At 42.0% G+C, this 18,469-nt stretch overlaps 2 protein-coding genes across 2 annotated transcripts in view; one reads left to right on the top strand and one right to left on the bottom strand.

Annotated features, from left to right (window-relative positions):
• The window catches only part of slc3a2a (solute carrier family 3 member 2a), a 78,050-nt gene extending 72,930 nt beyond the window's left edge, over nucleotides 1–5,120 (top strand). Inside the window, exon 11 of the mRNA XM_080742087.1 lies at nucleotides 4,527–5,120. Coding sequence (XP_080598213.1) covers nucleotides 4,527–4,666 — 140 coding nt within the window. The 3' untranslated portion in view covers nucleotides 4,667–5,120. The remainder of the gene's footprint in view (nucleotides 1–4,526) is intronic.
• Nucleotides 5,121–9,258: 4,138 nt separating this feature from the next.
• Nucleotides 9,259–16,157, bottom strand: LOC308298482 (neoverrucotoxin subunit beta-like). The gene is made up of 3 exons (XM_080742089.1): nucleotides 16,034–16,157; nucleotides 14,225–14,274; nucleotides 9,259–9,967 (listed from the first exon to the last, which is right to left on the bottom strand). The coding sequence occupies exons 1-3, from the start codon at nucleotides 16,063–16,065 to the stop codon at nucleotides 9,414–9,416; spliced, it is 636 nt and encodes a 211-aa protein (XP_080598215.1). The 5' UTR covers nucleotides 16,066–16,157; the 3' UTR covers nucleotides 9,259–9,413.
• Nucleotides 16,158–18,469: the final 2,312 nt, after the last annotated feature.

The following is an 18,469-nucleotide window of genomic DNA, read 5'->3' as shown; positions in this document are numbered from 1 at the left end:
GTCAATGTAGGTTTCGAAGTCATTAGCATTTGTAGTGGGCACAAAACTCAGCCCCTTACCCAATGCTGATGAGCAGGCCTCAGACAAGGTTTTGTCAGAGAGGTTGATTATCGCTGTCTCCTCGAACCACCAACCTTTCGGTTAACAGCCGAACGCGCTAACCGGTTGCGCCACAGGGACTGTGGAAGCCCGTGTTTGACAGTAGGTCCTTTTCAACCGTATGTAACCTCTGGACCCACAGCCAATGTAATTATGTCTTTATAACATTTGTCTGTATGTGTGTAAACTGTCAATAATTAATGTCACACTTGAGGTCATTCATGCTGTCTTTTATTTAGTTTTATTCCATATTACCATTATTGTTGTTATTATCATATTATCCTGAGAGGCAGCAATGTGTGAGGAGACGAACAGGATTATGTTTTATTTAATAAATATATTATTTATAAACACGTAACATTAAATATTGTAACATTGTAACATTTGGTGTTTTTATAAAAGTTGTGGTTTGAAATTGAACTTGAATCATGTTGTGTGAATGCTGTTGCACTTCCACTGTTTCAGCGACAGAGGGCGCCAAATGACAAGCAGAGGATTGGTCAAGCTCTAAAAGTCTGACAACAAGGAATCTATTTAAACATGCAGTAGTTTAAAGTCTGAGTGACAACAAGGATATTTAAACATGCAGTAGCCTAGTTTTATTTTTTGTTGTTTATTTTAATACAGGGAATAGTGTGTTGTTACTGTAATGCTATACATTATGTGTTAGATAATGAACATACTTATAAACTTGACTGTTGAGAGAACTACTGATTTAGACCAAAATGCAGGTTTAAAGCTGTACTGTGGAAGCTGCTCAACTAGTGGTCAGTAGCGGTATTGCTTTTTTCGGCCGGAGTCGCCGCGACCACCGCGGCCATCGCGAGCACCTCCGCCTTGCCGATACGATTCCGTAGAGCCGTCTCCCATCATTTTTAGACCAGAATTGAGGGAGTAGCAAGCAAGATTCCTTCACCAATGTAAACACAGTTGCTGAGGGAAGCTACTTCCTTTAGAGACAGCAAGACTCGCTGTGATTGGCCGGTGGTGTATGATCGGCGCTGTGATTGGCCGGTAGTGTATCATGTGGGAGATGACATCATTGCCGGGAAATTCTCCCCCCCTCACAACTCATAGAAAACATAAAAAGAGAAGGCTTCAGAAGCTGAAAATAACAGAGTGGGGGTTCTAAAACTTTAGCGATTTAACAGTTAGGACAATTTTAAGATTTGTTTTATAAAAAAAGTTACATGGTATAACTTTAAATTGAATTCTGCAATGAATCTCTGTATTAACGATTAAACAGGATTTTTTCAAACAAGGCTCCATCAATTGTATCACGATATATACGATACCTCTGAAAAGGCATATCGTGGAGACATTGTATCGTCTCAACGATAATTATCACCATATCGCCCACACCTAGCTTGTAGTTAAAGTAGAAATACCTCACTGTCACCATGGACACAGGTACATGTAACTGTACACTGTACTTGATGAGTTCTTTTTTCCTCTCCTCACCAAAAATAGCCGATCTACAAGCTCACGACGTGTCACAACGTGACGCATTATGAACTTGTAGATCGGCTAATATTGGTGAGCCTTCCCCCCAGAATCCAAGGTAAATACATCCACGCCCCTTTCGCTATCTCGCAGTTCCAACCGGCAGATTGGTCGCACCATGGGTGCCAAACTTCAGATTGGTCGCACCATGGGTGCCAAACTTCAGATTGGTCGCACCATGGGTGCCAAACTGCAGATTGGTCGCACCATGGGTGCCAAACTGCAGATTGGTCGCACCATGGGTGCCAAACTGCAGATTGGTCGCACCATGGGTGCCAAACTGCAGATTGGTCGCACCATGGGTGCCAAACTGCAACCGGAAGTTTAGTGTAAGACTGTGGAGCAGCCTCCCAGCAGCTCATGAAGTTCATGAACAAACACTATTTATGAAAAAGTGAGACCTTTATAACATACTCAGCTCAGGAAAATAAAAGAAGGCATGTCACAAATTTTTTTGTGCTGTGTGGATTTCCCAACGACCCTGAGCGCAACGGTGGGGGCGCGGGAGTGTGGGAAGCCTATTGCCCATCGGCCCCCACCGTTGCGCTCAGGGTCGTTGGGAAAACTGCGGTGGCTTCACTGACATGTATTTTATCGCGCTTCCGGTGCGAGTTCTAGTGCGAGTTCTGGCACCCTTGGTGAGCTTCATAGCCAGACATGGCACATGCCCAGTGGTCACGTGTTTCCATTCCTTCCTTATCTTCCTTGCCAGAATCAAGGAAGTCTTTTAGAAGGAAGGGAAACACTAGCTCTGGTCCATCGCTTTCACCTCCCGCATTGCTCCCGGTGAAGCTCTGACAGACCCGTCGGGAAACGCATGGACTCGAGATTGTCGGCCCCGCCGAGCACTCAATACTAGTGAAAATAAACAAAACCGTTTCACTACTCACCAAACCAAAGGTAGTTTTGCGTTGTTGAAAGTCTATTCTCCGCGGTGGTAAACCTCTCAGCACCCCACCTACTCTGTAAAATACATTATTTTTGTCATGAAATAAAACGCACACACCTCAGGCCACCTAGCGGCCACCGCAGATACAATGGTTCCCGGCGGTCGAGTTGGATGCACTTTATTTCATGCCAAAAATAATGTATTTTACAGAGTAGGTGGGGTGCTGAGGGGTTCACCACCGCGGAGAATAGACTTTCAACAGCGCAAAACGACCTTTGGTTTGGTGAGTAGTGAAACGGTTTTGTTTATTTTCACTAGTATTGAGCGCTCGGCGGGGCCGACAATCTCGAGTCCATGCGTTTCCCGACGGGTCTGTCAGAGCTTCACCGGGAGCAATGCGGGAGGTGAAAGCGATGGACCAGAGCTAGGGAAACACGTGACCACCGGTTAGAGCTAGATCAGCTCATGAACAATCACTATGAGCGACTGAGACATTTTGTCATATAATCTGTTCAGGAATATAAAAGAAAACATGTCAAAGGTATTTTTTACAATCACTTGCTTTTCGATGTGCACAGTATATAATCAAATAATAATAATAATAATAATAATAATAGCAGTAAATAACAATAGTTTGTCTCTGAAGTATCGCAAGATTTGGTTCCCAGACAGGAAACGGTGACAAGTTCAGAAACCCACTTTTTGTTCTTTAGATACCTCTATAAAATGACACAGTGCACACATCGAACCCTATTTTTGTATCGAACCCTAACCCTATTTTCCTGAGTAGAGTATGGTATGTTATAAAGGTCTCATATTGTTCATAAATAGTGTTTGTTCATGAGCTGCTCTACAGGGCAGGCTTCCACTGACTCCAGTGCATTCTACCAAACTTCCGGCTGCAGTTTGTCACCCACATGGTGCGACGAATCTGACGGTTGTAATTGCGAGATAGAGAAAATGGCGTTGGTGTCTCTTCCTTCTAAAAATTCCTTGCCCAGAACAGGATGCTGGAGGTGAAGTGTTCTCTGTGACCGTATCTCAGGTGGAGAAATGTGCATATTTACGTAACGTAATAAAATGTAAGAAACAGTGTAATTCAGGGATGCCTTGGATAAAATAGTTTTTTTTTACGGTCCAAAAAAGTGTGAAAAGCACTGCAGTATATAACTCCTGTCTCCTGTGTGCGCGTGTGTGTGTGTGTGTGTGTGTGTGTGTGTGTGTGTGTGTGTGTGTGCGTATGCGTGTGCGTGTGCGTGTGCGTGTGTGTGTGCGTGTGCGTGTGCGTGTGCGTATGCGTGTGCGTGTGTGTGTGCGTGTGCGTGTGCGTATGCGTGTGCGTGTGCGTGTGTGTGCGTGTGCGTTGTTGTCAATGAAGGAGACAAATCAGTTTCCATTCTTGAAGTGGCCTGAACCTTTGATTCTAGCCTAGAGGAAGCCTTTATGACCAAAGTCATTAAATACCAGCCGCTCCTACGAACCATCACAGAGCTAGGCTATAGGTGCGATCTATTTGTGTTCATCTTTGGCAGCCTTGGACATGTACTGTACATAGGTTGGTTGTAAGAGGCTTCCAACAACTTGGAACGCCAAAAAAAGCAGCTAAACGGCTTGCAAAGGTCTGTGCAATCTCTTCTACTGTCGGTAGTCGGATCAGAATTAGGGGCGCGACGAGTGGCTGCGGCCGTGCTTTTTTTCTCGATCGAACCCAGTTCGATTTGTGCGTCTTGTCGCATGCGGTAAAAAACTCATCACTCCTTTTATGACTCTTTTTGGATCCGCAGCGCCGATTCCACACAGCCTTGCACACCAAATCCAATGTGTTTTATTCACGCAGCAAAAAAAAAGAAAAGAAAAGCAACTGTCCTGTGTGCAAAGGGCTTTACTTGTACCCTTGAATGGTGTGTGGTTATTGGATGTATTTGTCCAGGATTTGCTGACTGTACGTTATTTACAGCACCTTGTAATATTTGTGTCCTTGTACTGTATCTCTCATGTGGACATAAATAAACGGTTAAAATGTGTGTGTTCACAGCTAAGCTGGGTCTACCAGACCAGGCCAAGGTCAAGCTGTCCACAGACCCAGCGTTGGAGGCAGAATCCATGCTGGACCTCAGCAAGTTCACCCTGAAACCTGGACAGGCTGTGCTGCTGCACTTCCCCTACGTCGCCTAGAGGGGGCGACACAACCACACACACACAATGCAGGGGAGAGACTAGTTCTAGACTAGAGAGTTTAGCCTCAAGACATAGAAAAAGACCTGCAAATCTCCCTGAGAAATAATGATTCGTTTTTATTAAGAAGAAAAAGAGGCAATCGTCTTTTTATTTCAGGTTATCGAGTCAGGACTATTAATAAGACATCTGCGGCGCACGTGAAATTAAATGTAAGCCGGTTTAATTCAGAGGAATAGAGTTTGAGAAGACGTGACTATTGATGAGTTGAGTTTATAAATGAGGATAGGAGAGGAAAGAAGGATAGCTTTAAAGGACAACTTTAGTTTTTTACAACAAGGGTTCCTATTTTAGATTGTAATTTTTAGAGAAAAGAAAAGATGAGTGTTTAAAATATTTACATTTACTGCTTTCTATTGTTTTAGTGATTTTAGTATTTTGATTTCAGTGGGTGGGGGCATGCGTACAAGTGGCTAAAATGTCTTTTTAGACACAATAAGCCGGCAATTTCTTTGTTACTGTTTACAGTAACACTACTAGCCCCCATAAGTCACATCTGCCCATGAAAGATCGCAATGCGTCCTGGGAATGGGCTTATTGTGTCTAAAAATACATATTTAGTCACTTGTACACATGACCCCATCCTGGGAACATGCATGCAAATCAAAATAGTTAAAATCACTAAAACTAGAAAGCAGTGAATGAAAACATTTTAACACTCATCTTTTCTTTTCTCTAATGACTATCTAAAATATGAACCTTTGTTGTGAAAAAACAAAGTTGTCCTTTAAAGAGTTGACAACGTTGTGTGTTTAAAAGAAAGATGTTTTGTGCCTCGTATTTCAGTCATGAGTTCTTTTGTTTTTTAAAGTTTAATTTTGATTGTTTTTAAGACATTCCGTTTTCATTGTTGTGGGCATTTTACTCAGAGAGAACCACTGACTTTTCATTTATTTTGTTTCTTCTGTGTGATTTGGATGTGGGTTATTTTTACACGGTTGTTTAACATTTTATTTTGTTACGTGTCACCGGGAAAGATACCGTACCGTTATTTTTATTTGAAAAAAAGATTAAGAACCACATCAGCCCTCTCTTCTTCCTCGCGCGACAGACTGTGAAAAGAGCAGATCTACAAGCTCACATTTTTATTTGTTTAAATACCTTTTTCTTTATTTTTTTAATTGATCAAATATGCCCCAGATGGGGATGACGGAGATAAACCGACAGTTTTGATTTAAAATAGTTTTAAAACGTTTAATTTCCTAAAAATAAAACATCTGTCAAGAGAAGGAGGTAAGATTGGGGTTGGTGTTTTTTCCGAGGCATTGAAGACAGTTTGATTAAAACATTTAAAGCATTGAAGACAGTTTGATTAAAACATTTAAACATTGAAGACAGTTTGATTAAAACATTTAAAGCATTGAAGACAGTTTGATTAAAACATTTAAAGCATTGAAGACAGTTTGATTAAAACATTTAAAGCATTGAAGACAGTTTGATTAAAACATTTAAAGGCTTGTTGTCCAGTAAACAAACAACATGTCATGTGTGTGTTCACAGCTGATGTCATCAACGTGCTGTATGAAATGTTAATGTTATGTCATAATGTCCTGACTATAAGCTGACGTTTGATTGGACGATACAAACATAAAAGTTACCATGGCATCAACTACCGACTCCTGTGTGTTTTTTATCAACCTGTTTATTATTCTAATAACTTATTATATCCCTAGTATTGCACTGGTTCTCAACCTGTGGGTCGGGACCCCCAGGGGGTCCCCAGATGACGGTGAAGTGACATTGTAAGGACTTGAAACGAAATTAAAAAAAGAGCACAAAACGGCATAAAAGAATAATCAACAAACTATACTATTAAAAACTGGTCCAACATTTGCCAATGTGTGAAATAGTATAAGACGAATGGTGAAAATAGCTGATCTACAAGCAGCTATTTTCACTTTCATGATCTACAAGTAGATGTAAATCAGCTATTTTCACTTTTATTGATCTACAAGTAGATGTAAATAAGCTATGGCCAACATGGCAGATGGGACGTTTCAAAGGGTGGGGCTTTTCGGTACCCGGTTGTATAAAGTATACGTGGTCTGCGTACTTTACAATTTATAATTCAGGCAAGTACAATGGGCAACTGGCGGCCCCCACCTTCACTACTGATATATTATTGATTTCAGCCGTTACAATTCTAAACATTCTAAAACAATCTAAAACTAAAACAATCTAAAACAATTCAGTCATTTAGCAGACACTCTTAATCCAGAGCATACAAGGGCAACTGGCGGCCCGGGGGCCACATGGGGCCCCCACCTTCACTTAATGCGGCCCGCAGGTTAATACTGGAATACTGATATATTATTGATTTCAGCTGTTATAATTCTAAACATGTAAACATGACCCTCTTTAATTACTTCAGTCTGAATCTATACTGACAACACTATGAATATTAATACACAGGACCAACGACAGACTGTCAACGATACATTTATTAAACAATTATTACTTCTACACATGATCATACAATAACATCATGATCATACAATAACATCATGATCATACAATAACATCATGATCATACAATAACATCATGATCATACAATAACATCATGATCATACAATAACATGATCATACAATAACATCATGATCATACAATAACATGTGAACAATGAGAACAGAATCACATTAATATTCAATGAAAGATAAATAATGGTATAATGATCTTCTGTATGACTAATATTTGACAAAGTGCACATTTCTTCAACAAATAAAAAACTAGACTAAAATGTCATGGAAGGACTCGTGGAGAAGAGATCCAGTAGAACTAAAAGACAAGTAATTTTATGCTTGGTTGTGTGTGTGGGTGTTGCACACTGAAAATCGCAGATCTACAAGCTCACAACACGACACAGACACACTGTGAGCATTACGACGTCATCACAGACCTTCAAAAATACATTTTAGTCGACTAAATCAACTGTAGATTTAGTCTGCTAAAGTCTAATGTTATTTAGTCAACTAAATTTAGACTAAAACTAAAACGTTTCAGAGTGACTAAAATATGACACAAATTATCTGTCAAAATGAACACTGCTCACAATGTGTCTCTTTGTGACGTAGATCTTAGCTATCAGATAGCTTGTAGATCTGCTATTTTCACCCAAGACATTTGGTGTAGAGGTGGGGAAAAGCAGGGGACCAATTACAGAACCCTGGGGAACCCCAGTCAATAAATTATATGGGGTTCAAGTGGTTCAGTATAAAGGTTTATATACAAGAAACAATATTGATACTGTGACAATTACATCATCAAATATACACTTTATCTCTGTCTATTGTGTAAAAATATAAAAGATCAAATAAACATAAAATATGAGTTTGTATCAACATAAGAGACACAAGTATGACACTGATATTTACATCATCATCATTCATGGACAGTATTTATGATCCATATTTATAAATGTGTGGAGTGGAGGTTTGTGCACTTCTATCTGATCTAATCTAAGATCTAAAGCTCCATGTGGTGACGACTCATTTTATACCATAGAGTTTGACGTTAATATGGATTTGACCAGGGACCCCCATTTGAACATATTTGTACCAGGGACCCCCATTTGAACACATTTGTACCAGGGACCCCCATTTGAACACATTTGTACCAGGGATCCCCATTTGAACATATTTGTACCAGGGACCTCCAACATCTGTGTTGTTACAATTAAAAATATATATATAATTTAAAAGAAAGTTTAAATTTTTTGCAACGCCTTGTGAGCTTGTAGATCTGCTGTTTTTGAATAGCCAACATACAAATGGATATAGTGGTTCAAATGATTGTGATGCTATGTTAACTACTTTTCCTGGGGACCCCCTGGTATGCAGTCCACAACCCTCGTGGGGTCCCCAGACGCATGGAGGTCACCGAACAACAGTCTGGCACCAAACGACCAAAAGACACGCTATGAGCTTGTAGATTTGTATTTTTTAATAGCCAGCCACCACCCCCCACCCACCCCCGAACGATAATCTTAAAGTGGTTAATATATTGTTAAAATGTTGTTTTTCCTGGGGACCCCCTGGTACGCAGTCCACGACCCTTGTGGGGTCCCCAGACGCATGGAGGTCACCGAACACCACTCTGGCATGAAACAACCAAATGACACGCTGTGAGCTTGTAGATCTGCTATTTATTTTTTGTGCAAACCTTTGAATGTATATTTTACAAAGCAAACTTTGCTTCTGGGGGTCCCTGGAACAACACATTTTGAGATGGGGGTCCGTGGCAAATTACATGTAATTTTGGGGGTCCTTGAAATGAAAAAGTGTTTGGCCACTGATTTAGAAGAACGGTTTAGAATAGAATCAGGTAACAAATATTCAATGACCTGCACAAATGTTCACGATAAAAAAATGAATAAAAAATGTCTGTGTTTCTTTTATATAATTTGTAACATTTTTAACTACACAAATCTTGTCTTATGGGTGTCCGGGGTCAAAGGTCAAACAAATGGGGGTGTTGTCATGACAACGTCAGAGAAACACTGAATCTACGGGAGCTGTAATGTGTGATGTCACTGTGCTGCTGATTACATCATCATTATGATGTCACTGTGATGTCACCATGAGTCACTCATGCCCAAATATGGAGTCCATGAGTCACCATGACAACCTGCACTCACTCAAACATGTTGAGTAACCATGGCGACCTGATGTCACCCTCACATAGAGACTCTATCTCTGCTCACACAGACACACTGAGGAGTAGGAGGAGGAGAACCAGTCTAACCTGAACCCAGCATACAGAGGTTCAGTAAAGGTGGTCTGGAAGGTTTTGAGGTGTGTCAGTGAGTCAGAGGACACTGTGTAGAAGGACAGAGTCCCAGCAAGACAGTCCACATACACTGCTACTCTGTTGGAGTCCATAGAGGGACTGACAGGGAGGACAGTCTCCTTACTATTGTGTCTGACACTGTAACTGATACCCTGCAGACAGAGCAGACTCCAGGACATGCTATTGAGTCCAAGCCTACAGTCACCATCCCGTCCTTTCCTGCTGATCCCTCTATAAGTCACTGCTATCTGAACCACTCCACTGCACTCCACCTCCCAGTAAGAGCGTCCAGTCAGACCCTCTGTACACAGAACCTGAGACCATCCATCAAACCTCTCAGGATGATCAGAATATTGAACCTGTCCCTCTTCCAGACGTGTCACCTTCCGGTTGTCCTTAGACAGAGAGAGTTCTCTGCTTGCTGTGTTTGTGTCCAGAGTGAGACGCTGAAAACCTGATGAGAAAAAACACAGTAAGCATTAAATACATCATTCACTGACTGACACACAACACGCGCGCGCACGCACGCGCACACACGCACGCACGCACGCACGCACGCACGCACGCACGCACGCACACACACACACACACCATTATTTTATGCTTCAACTATTGAAAAATAGCAGATCTACAAGCTCACAGCACGGCACCGAGTGCCGCTCTGTGAGCTTATAGATCTTTTTTTTTTTCTTTTATAATGTTTCTTTTTTTTTTTTTTTTTTTTTTACAAATACATTTTGAATGCACCTTTTTAAAAGCGAACTTTTGTGACTGGAACAAGATATTCTGAGATGGGGGTCCGTGGCCAAACGCGTGTCATTTTGGGGGTCCTTGACATGAACAAGTTTGAGAAGCACTGATTTGGAAGACATTTATAGAATGGGGTGAAAATATTCACACCTTTCAGGATGTTTCAAAAAGAGCAGATCTACAAGCTCACAGCGCGCCGTGAGCTTGTACGTTTTTGGCCGATTTTGACCCCTGTGGGTGAAACGGACTGATGGGGGTCCTCGCACCCTAGTCTGGCTCCCAGTGACCAAATTACACGCTATGAGTTTGTAGATCTGCTATTTTTTAATAACCAATAGAGAGAAGTATGGTTAAAGTGCATAAAATGTGGCGTGAACTAGTTTACTGGGGGCCCTCTGGTAAGCCCCCAAGGACCCCTGTGGGGTCCCCGGACAGGTGCAAGTCGCCGCCCACTAGTCTGGCACCCAGTGACCAAATGACGCGTTATGAGCTTGTAGATCTGCTATTTTTAGAATAGCCAATAGAGAACAATATGCTCAAAGTCTAAAATGTGACTCGAACTAGTTTACTGGGGACCCCCTGGTGCACAGACCGTGACCCCTGGGGGTCCGCGGACGCTGGGGGGATCCCCGCCAACTACTCTGGCACCAAATGACCAAATGACGGCCAGTGAGCTTGTAGATCTGTATTTTTGAATAGCCAATAGAGAGCAGTATGGTTAAAGGGCATAAAATGTGGCATGAACTAGTTTACTGGGGACCCTCTGGTAAGCCCCCAAGGACCCCTGTGGGGTCCCCGGACAGGTGGAGGTCGCCGCCCACTACTCTGGCACCCAGTGACCACAGGACACGCTATGAGCTTGTAGATCTGTATTAGAATAGCCAATAGAGAACAATATGCTCAAAGTATATAAAATGTGGCACAAACTAGTTTACTGGGGACCCCCTGGTACACAGTCCGTGACCCCTGGGGGTCCGCAGACGCGGGGCGATCCCCGCCAACTACTCTGGCACCAAATGACCAAATGTCGCCCTATGAGCTTGTAGATCTGTATTTTTGAAAAGACAATCGAGAGCAGTATGGTTAAAGTACGTAAAAAGGGGCGTGAACTATACAGGGGACCCCCTGGTAAGCCCCCAAGGACTCCTGTGGGGTCCCCGGACAGGTGCAAGTCGCCGCCCACTAGTCTGGCACCCAGAAACCAAATGACACACTATGAACTTGTAGATCTGCTATTTTTAGAATAGCCAATAGAGAGCAATATGGTTAAAGGGCATAACATGTGTCGTGAACTAGTTTACTGGGGACCCTCTGGTAAGCCCCCAAGGACCCCTGTGGGGTCCCCGGATAGGTGCAAGTCGCCGCCCACTAGTCTGGCACCCAGTGACCAAATGACGCGTTATGAGCTTGTAGATCTGCTATTTTTAGAATAGCCAATAGAGAACAACATGCTCAAAGTCTAAAATGTGGCACAAACTAGTTTACTGGGGACCCCCTGGTGCACAGTCCGTGACCCCTGGGGGTCCGCGGACGCTGGGGGGATCCCCGCCAACTACTCTGGCACCAAATGACCAAATGACGGCCAATGAGCTTGTAGATCTGTATTTTTGAATAGCCAATAGAGAGAAATATGGTTAAAGTGTATAAATTGTGGCGTGAACTAGTTTACTGGGGACCCCCTGGTAAGCCCCCAAGGACCCCTGTGGGGTCCCCGGACGGGTGGAAGTCTCCGCCAACTACTCTGGCACCCAGTGACCACATGACACCCTATGAACTTGTAGATCTGCTATTTTTGAAAAAGCATGAACATTTGTGCAAACCTTTGAATGATATATTTATCAAAGCCAACTTTGCTTCAGGGGGTCCCTGGAAAAACATATTTTGAGATGGGGGTCCACGGCCAAATCCATGTAATTTTGGGGGACCGTGAAATGAAAAGGTTTGAGGACCACTGATTTAGAAGAACGGTTCAGAATGGAATCGGGTCAAAAATATTCAAAGACCTGCACAAATGTTCACGATTGTTCAAAAAATAGCAGATCTACAAGCTCACAGCGCGGCACCGTGAGCATGTTGATCTGCTATTTTTTCAAACATGCACGCATGCGCACACGTTTTAGAAACCTTTCTTCTAGTGTTGATTTGGTTGACTAAAACTATGACTAAATGTTCGTCGACTCGCTTTTTTCACTGACGAAAACGAAATAGAAACTAAGCTCTGACTAAAACTAAATATATTGACAATTTTGTCAAAATTATTAACGAGGGACTAGTGGAGAAGAGATGCAGTAGAAATAAAATAAATCTCGCTGAAAATAGCAGATATAAAAGCTCACAACGCATGGTGAGCTTGTAGGTCGGTTGTTTTGGAAATATAGCTAATCTACAAGCCCTCGGGTCCATATAATGGAATGTGAGCATTCTTTATTAGAAAACATCTTTTATTAGCCTGTTATTTGGTGGTGTGTTTAAACGTAAGGCATGTTTTCACTACAGTTCCGGAATTTTTCCTGCAAAATAATTAGCATAATAATTTTCAACTTGCTGTGAGTTTGGTTTTTTGGGTGTTTTCACATGCCCTCATTGGCAGTAAAAATGCTGGCATAGCCATAAAATACCTTGTTTTCACTAAACCATTGTCGCTGTATGAAAGTCTGTGTTGCCAGACTTTGCGAGAGAAATAAGCAACCAGGTGTACAAAAAAGCCCCAAAAAGTGATGTTACCGGTATCTAGGCCACACGAGCACTTTAAAACTATACGCATCGCCACATCTGCTACTTGAAAATTGGCAATCTACAAGCTTACAACAAATAAAACGCAGAAACAGAAACTATCAATATATACAAGCAACTTTACGGAAATCAAGCCCATAGTCTCTTATAATTAGCAGGCATGGCAACGTGCCACATGGTCTGGCTGCTTGTTCGACTGGCTCCACTGAACGTGAATTGACGTTCCCGAGTTGACGTTGATGCGACGCGCTCGGTGGAGCCGGGGGGTAACGGGTGCATCGAGTCGCTTCAATCTGTCTCTCTTTTTCTCTCTCACCCTGAACGGTTCCTGAACCCTACAAATGGATTTAACAAGTTACAAGACATATTCTTCAAGTCTTCATGCAACAACACATAAGGGTTCAGAAAGGATCGATGCATGATGCAATGTGTTGCACTTGTGGACTTGTAGATTATTAGCTGTGTTTTTTTTTTTCACGCGGCACCATAAACGATGGATGACCAGACTCGATGCTAACTGCTCTGTAAAACACTTTTAATCATCACACAACGACGAGAAACTATTAACTAATAATGATGCAGCTCTTTGAGTTGGTAAAGATTCCAGCTTTCATCACAACATTAGCGCATCGCGTCCCGTCTCCCGTTCTCCAGACCGGACTTATATCAAAACCCACACAGCTTAATTAAAAATAGGTTATAGAATACAAATAAGTTTGAACCATGAATTGATCTAGCAAGCTTGCATTTCTCAGCACCGCGGCCGTATAGGCTGGAGATTTCAATCCTAAATACAATGCTTTAACGGTTCATATTGGCTCCTTGCACGCACCTGCTTGTAAAAAAAAAAGGCAAAAGTCACGGTATGCGTTTTCACAGAGGGGAATTTGTATTCTCCTGTTACTTTCACCAAAAATTACTAGGTAGTTTGCCGTAACATTTCGGACACCAAAACTTCCGGCACACAAAATAAGTGGCCGTATTCACATGGCGTGAATTTCAAAATTGCCGTAATTTTTGAAAAAAGAACGTCCAGAAGTTTGGCTGTGTGAAAACGGGGCATTAGTCTTGCTGGTGTTAAGGACCAGGCCAAGAGCAGAGAAACCTGAATTCCCTGGAAGCTCTACTGAAGAGTTTTCAGAACAGCATCTGGGGAGGAGCCAACCAAGCATACAACAGTGTATAAAATATTAATGTGTGATATTGACACAGACAGACAGATACTCACATCTGGTAATGAGTTGAGGATTAAGCCAAACTTCTCCTCCATGTTTGACTCTGTAGGAAGTAGAACAACAATGCATCAATGTCTAACTGTCTAAAGGGCTACGTTTGATTTTGTGTACGTTTTGGGTGAGAGAGGACATACGTTAATTATGTCATAATGCTTAGTTCCTCTACGTTATGTGTGCGCCGACCCGCCCTCCGCTCCAATTCCGCTCCCGTTGGGGCCGCGCCCCACGTGCCTTTATTGAACCTCGCAGCACACGAGAGCAGAGCAGAGCACAAGCAATTCTCAGCGCTTCCCGGTCGGGATTTCACTCTAATGTCTCTGTCATCCACACAAGTTGTTTTATAAATCATTTGTGTCAGTTAACGTTGTATCACGTTATAGCCTGTCAAAAGGATATGATTCGAAACGCAAGTGAAACAGATTTTGGCTGAATGAACCAAACTCACCTCGAGTAGCACCCATCTATCCAATCGGGTGATTAATCAATAACCAACAGGATTTAATATTTTCCGTCTTATTAAAAAGGACAATGTCTACATAAAAAGGAAACTTAGATGGGGTCTGTTTCAACATATTAGGCTATAGACTAGCTGTCTTTGTCCATCGAGGCTCACAGCCGTTTCACTTTACCATGGGCTCTTGATGAGAACGCTGTTCACGCCACGGAGCTTTCCATGTTTGTATCATAGAGGTATGGTTGATATTTACAGACGTTGAAGAACAACATCTTTCCACTCTTTTTGCAGAGGAAAAGTTATTTTCCTCACTACTGCCCCTACGGTTGACAACGGTGGCCGCGGGTACTTCTTGCTACGGACAAGTCCAGTACGTTCAGTTGAGAGGTGTATGTAATCATACGGACAAGTACGGACAGGGAGAAAGAACGGACATCAAACGGACCAAACAGAATACATCTCTCTCCCCCTCCGTTTCTAGTGTAGACCTGCGGTCCTTATGATCACTATGCATGATACTTCACACAACGTCTCCACTAGCTGACACTACAGTGTTTCTCCTATCATTATCTTGGTCCTGCAGCCCATCCAGACATACAGTACTCACTGCTGCCCAGTTTGGATCTCATCTCCTCCTCAGACTCCACCTTAACCTCTAGAGAACTCCAGTCTCCTTCTATCCCTTCTTGATGCAACTTTCCTATGCAGATATATCTTGTTGTGTCTTGTTATTTCTCAACCACAAATGAACAGAATGTTATTTAGATAGCATGTTGTTTATAGACAGATGCTAGGGTCATTGTTTATCTGCTATCCTATAGTTTCTTTTAGGCACTAAACTGTTCTCTCTGCAGTCTACTTAAGTGAATATAACACTTGTCAAAACTATACACTGTGCAAATCAAAGCGTAACAGTGGCTACACAAATTGTCAAAGGCTGTACAGTATGTGACAGCACTGTGAAGTAGGCTTCAACGTATTCATGCTGAGCTATAGCTGTATCATTTCCACTACCATAGAATGATCAAGATCACATCTAGAAACTCTTCCCATATCGAGGTTGATTTTTCATTCATTGCAGCACTGATATGAAGAGGGTTTAATTACAGTTTACAACTCTGTGAAAAATAGTACATTTGTGTTCCTATTGCTATGGCAGCACGCACGCATGAGTGAAACATTAGTGAGGAAACACTCATTTTGTTCAATCTGATTAACTAAATACACAAATACACACACATCTATTAGTGACTTTGTGTCAGAGTGAATACACTGTTAAGAGACACATGAGGGAAACACTGCACATTCAGTGCTCTATCCAACATGGACACAGTCCAAGTCTACTCACTTGCAGTTCTCCACGACTGGAACATTCACCATGCTGGAGCTCAGGTCCAGCTCTCTTAGGGAGGGATGAGAGCTTACAGCTGAGATCAGAAGTTCACAGCATCTCTCTGACAAGTAGCAGTGAGCCAGTCTGAATGAAGAATGAAACACCATTTGTTTTTTTAAATGGTCACTCTTAAGTCATTAAATTGCACATTTATAAATGTGCAGATATCCTGTACACACATTGTATACTGTATGTTGGTTTGTTTACTGTTGTGTGAGAAAACAATGTTGCACATTATAAAATAGCGATCTACAAGCTCACAAGCATTGCGTCCTCAGCACGTTGTGATCTTTTAGATCGAGCTATTTTAGGTGGGCAATCCCTTTTGTATGACAAAGTAACCTATACATTCTCCTCAAAGGGATATTAGACTTTTAAACATGTTTGGGTCATTTTAATAAGTTTCTTAATACATTCTCACCACAGCATTCATATTATATTGACATAATACAGTGCATAATAAAACAGAATTGATCAATTCTAAAAATAAATCAGGTAAATGTATCTTACCGTAGAATCTCCAGCCTACAGTGCAGACTCTTCAGTCCTTCACAGAGCAGCTCCAGTAGTCCTGAGTCGTTCAGGTTGTTTCCACTGAGGTCCAATTCTCTCAAATGGGAAGGATTAGAGCTGAGAGCTGAAACCACAACTTCAACCTCTGTCTGTCTGAGCTTACAGCCAACAAGTCTGTAAATTTCAGATTAAATAAGAGACATCACTTGACAGCACAGAATGACTGTACGGAGGAAGATGGCAATTTTTTATTCAAAGATTTGAACCAGCAGTTAAAGGTGTGAAATGAAGACTAAATTACTTTGCATATTTACTGCCTAAACTGTGTAAAAGCTTTAAAACTAGTTCTCTATTTCTCCAGCTGGGTCACAGGCACAGCTGCAGGCTTTGATCTCGCTTCGAGGCGGAGCACCGACACAACGTTTCGGTTTGTATTTCTCCCATTATTATAACATTTCATAAGCTACAATATGGAGGTTATGTGAAGAGACAAGAGACAAGTGATGCTCCCACCAGCTGGACAGTTAAGAGGTGGGACTATTAAATATAGTCTGCTGATGTAATATTGGACCAAAGGTAGAGATAGCAAATATCCTGATGTGTTTATTATTTTTGAGCGGTGCTAACCGCTCCTACGTCTGGCATTGTGTGTATGTCCCTATGTCTGTATGAGCACAGAACTCCATGTATGTATGTTTATATGTATATGTATATATAAACCACGGACAGAATGGTCAAGACATGCAGCTGTTTTTTTTTTCTTTAAATCACCGCAGAGTTGAGTTAAACGTTTGAGTTGACTGACACATGAGGCTACGGCAAACCAATTAATTAGGATGAAAAGGAATAGGCAAAAGTTGCCTTTTTTTCTACTAAAAGGACATTCTACAATTTTTTTTTAACGAAAGAATCAACCTTGTTTTATTAAGAGCTAAACCAGCTGCATTTAATATGGGGTTAACATATGATCTGGTGAAGCCGGGTGGGAACCACTGCAGAGAGTGTGTGCTCTAGCCTGGACAGTAGAGGGCGACAGACAGCAACACACTATAGCCTGTGCCTGTGCCCATGACCAAAACAAATGGTGAGTTATGAACAGAACTGACTGCCTGGAGTTGAACAACATGGCCAATGTGAAACCGGCAAAGACACCCGACTTAATATTTTGAAAGGAAAAATATGATTTAATAAAGGAAAAAACACGAAATTGCACACCCATGGATCTCACCCTAATGTGTGCTCCCCCGACAAAGTTAGGCACGCCTGTCCCACATTCCTACTGAATCTGTGTCCTGACCTATAGTTCCTCTATGCCAGTTGTTCTCAACATTTTCTGGCCGCGACCCCCAAAATATTAATATTTTAACTGGGGACCCCCCTCCCCACCCTGACGAGCACTAAGAGTTGAGGCATTGTATTTTATATAACACGGTTCTAGTGTGAAAATAGCCGATCTACATGCTCACAACACAACACACACGCCTCGCCGGCGACTATTTTCACAATTTCTGCCTCTAATATTTGATATATATTTTAGAGGTATTAAAAAGTCCTTAAATTGTCACTTTAGAAATGTGCAGATACCCACACTTAAACTTTATGTTGGTTTGTTTACTGTTGAGTGAGAAAACAATGTTTCACACTGAGTTAATCATCTGGGGACCCCCCCAAATAATTTGTGGACCCCCCTGGGGGTCCCACCCCACAGGTTGAGAACCACTGCTCTATGCCAATGGTCCTGACAATGACAATGCTAATGCAGAATCAGGATGGTTCTCTGCAGATTCCTGGGAGGACCAGATAATAATAATGATCTAACCGCTAACCGCTCCTACATTTGGCTTTGTGTGCATGTCCATCCATACGGATGTTGTAATT

The sequence above is a fragment of the Nannobrachium achirus genome (assembly GCF_963921795.1).
Source record: "Nannobrachium achirus genome assembly, chromosome: 14".
NCBI classification, from domain to species: domain Eukaryota; kingdom Metazoa; phylum Chordata; class Actinopteri; order Myctophiformes; family Myctophidae; genus Nannobrachium; species Nannobrachium achirus.
This window is presented reverse-complemented; position numbering and strand designations above follow the sequence as displayed.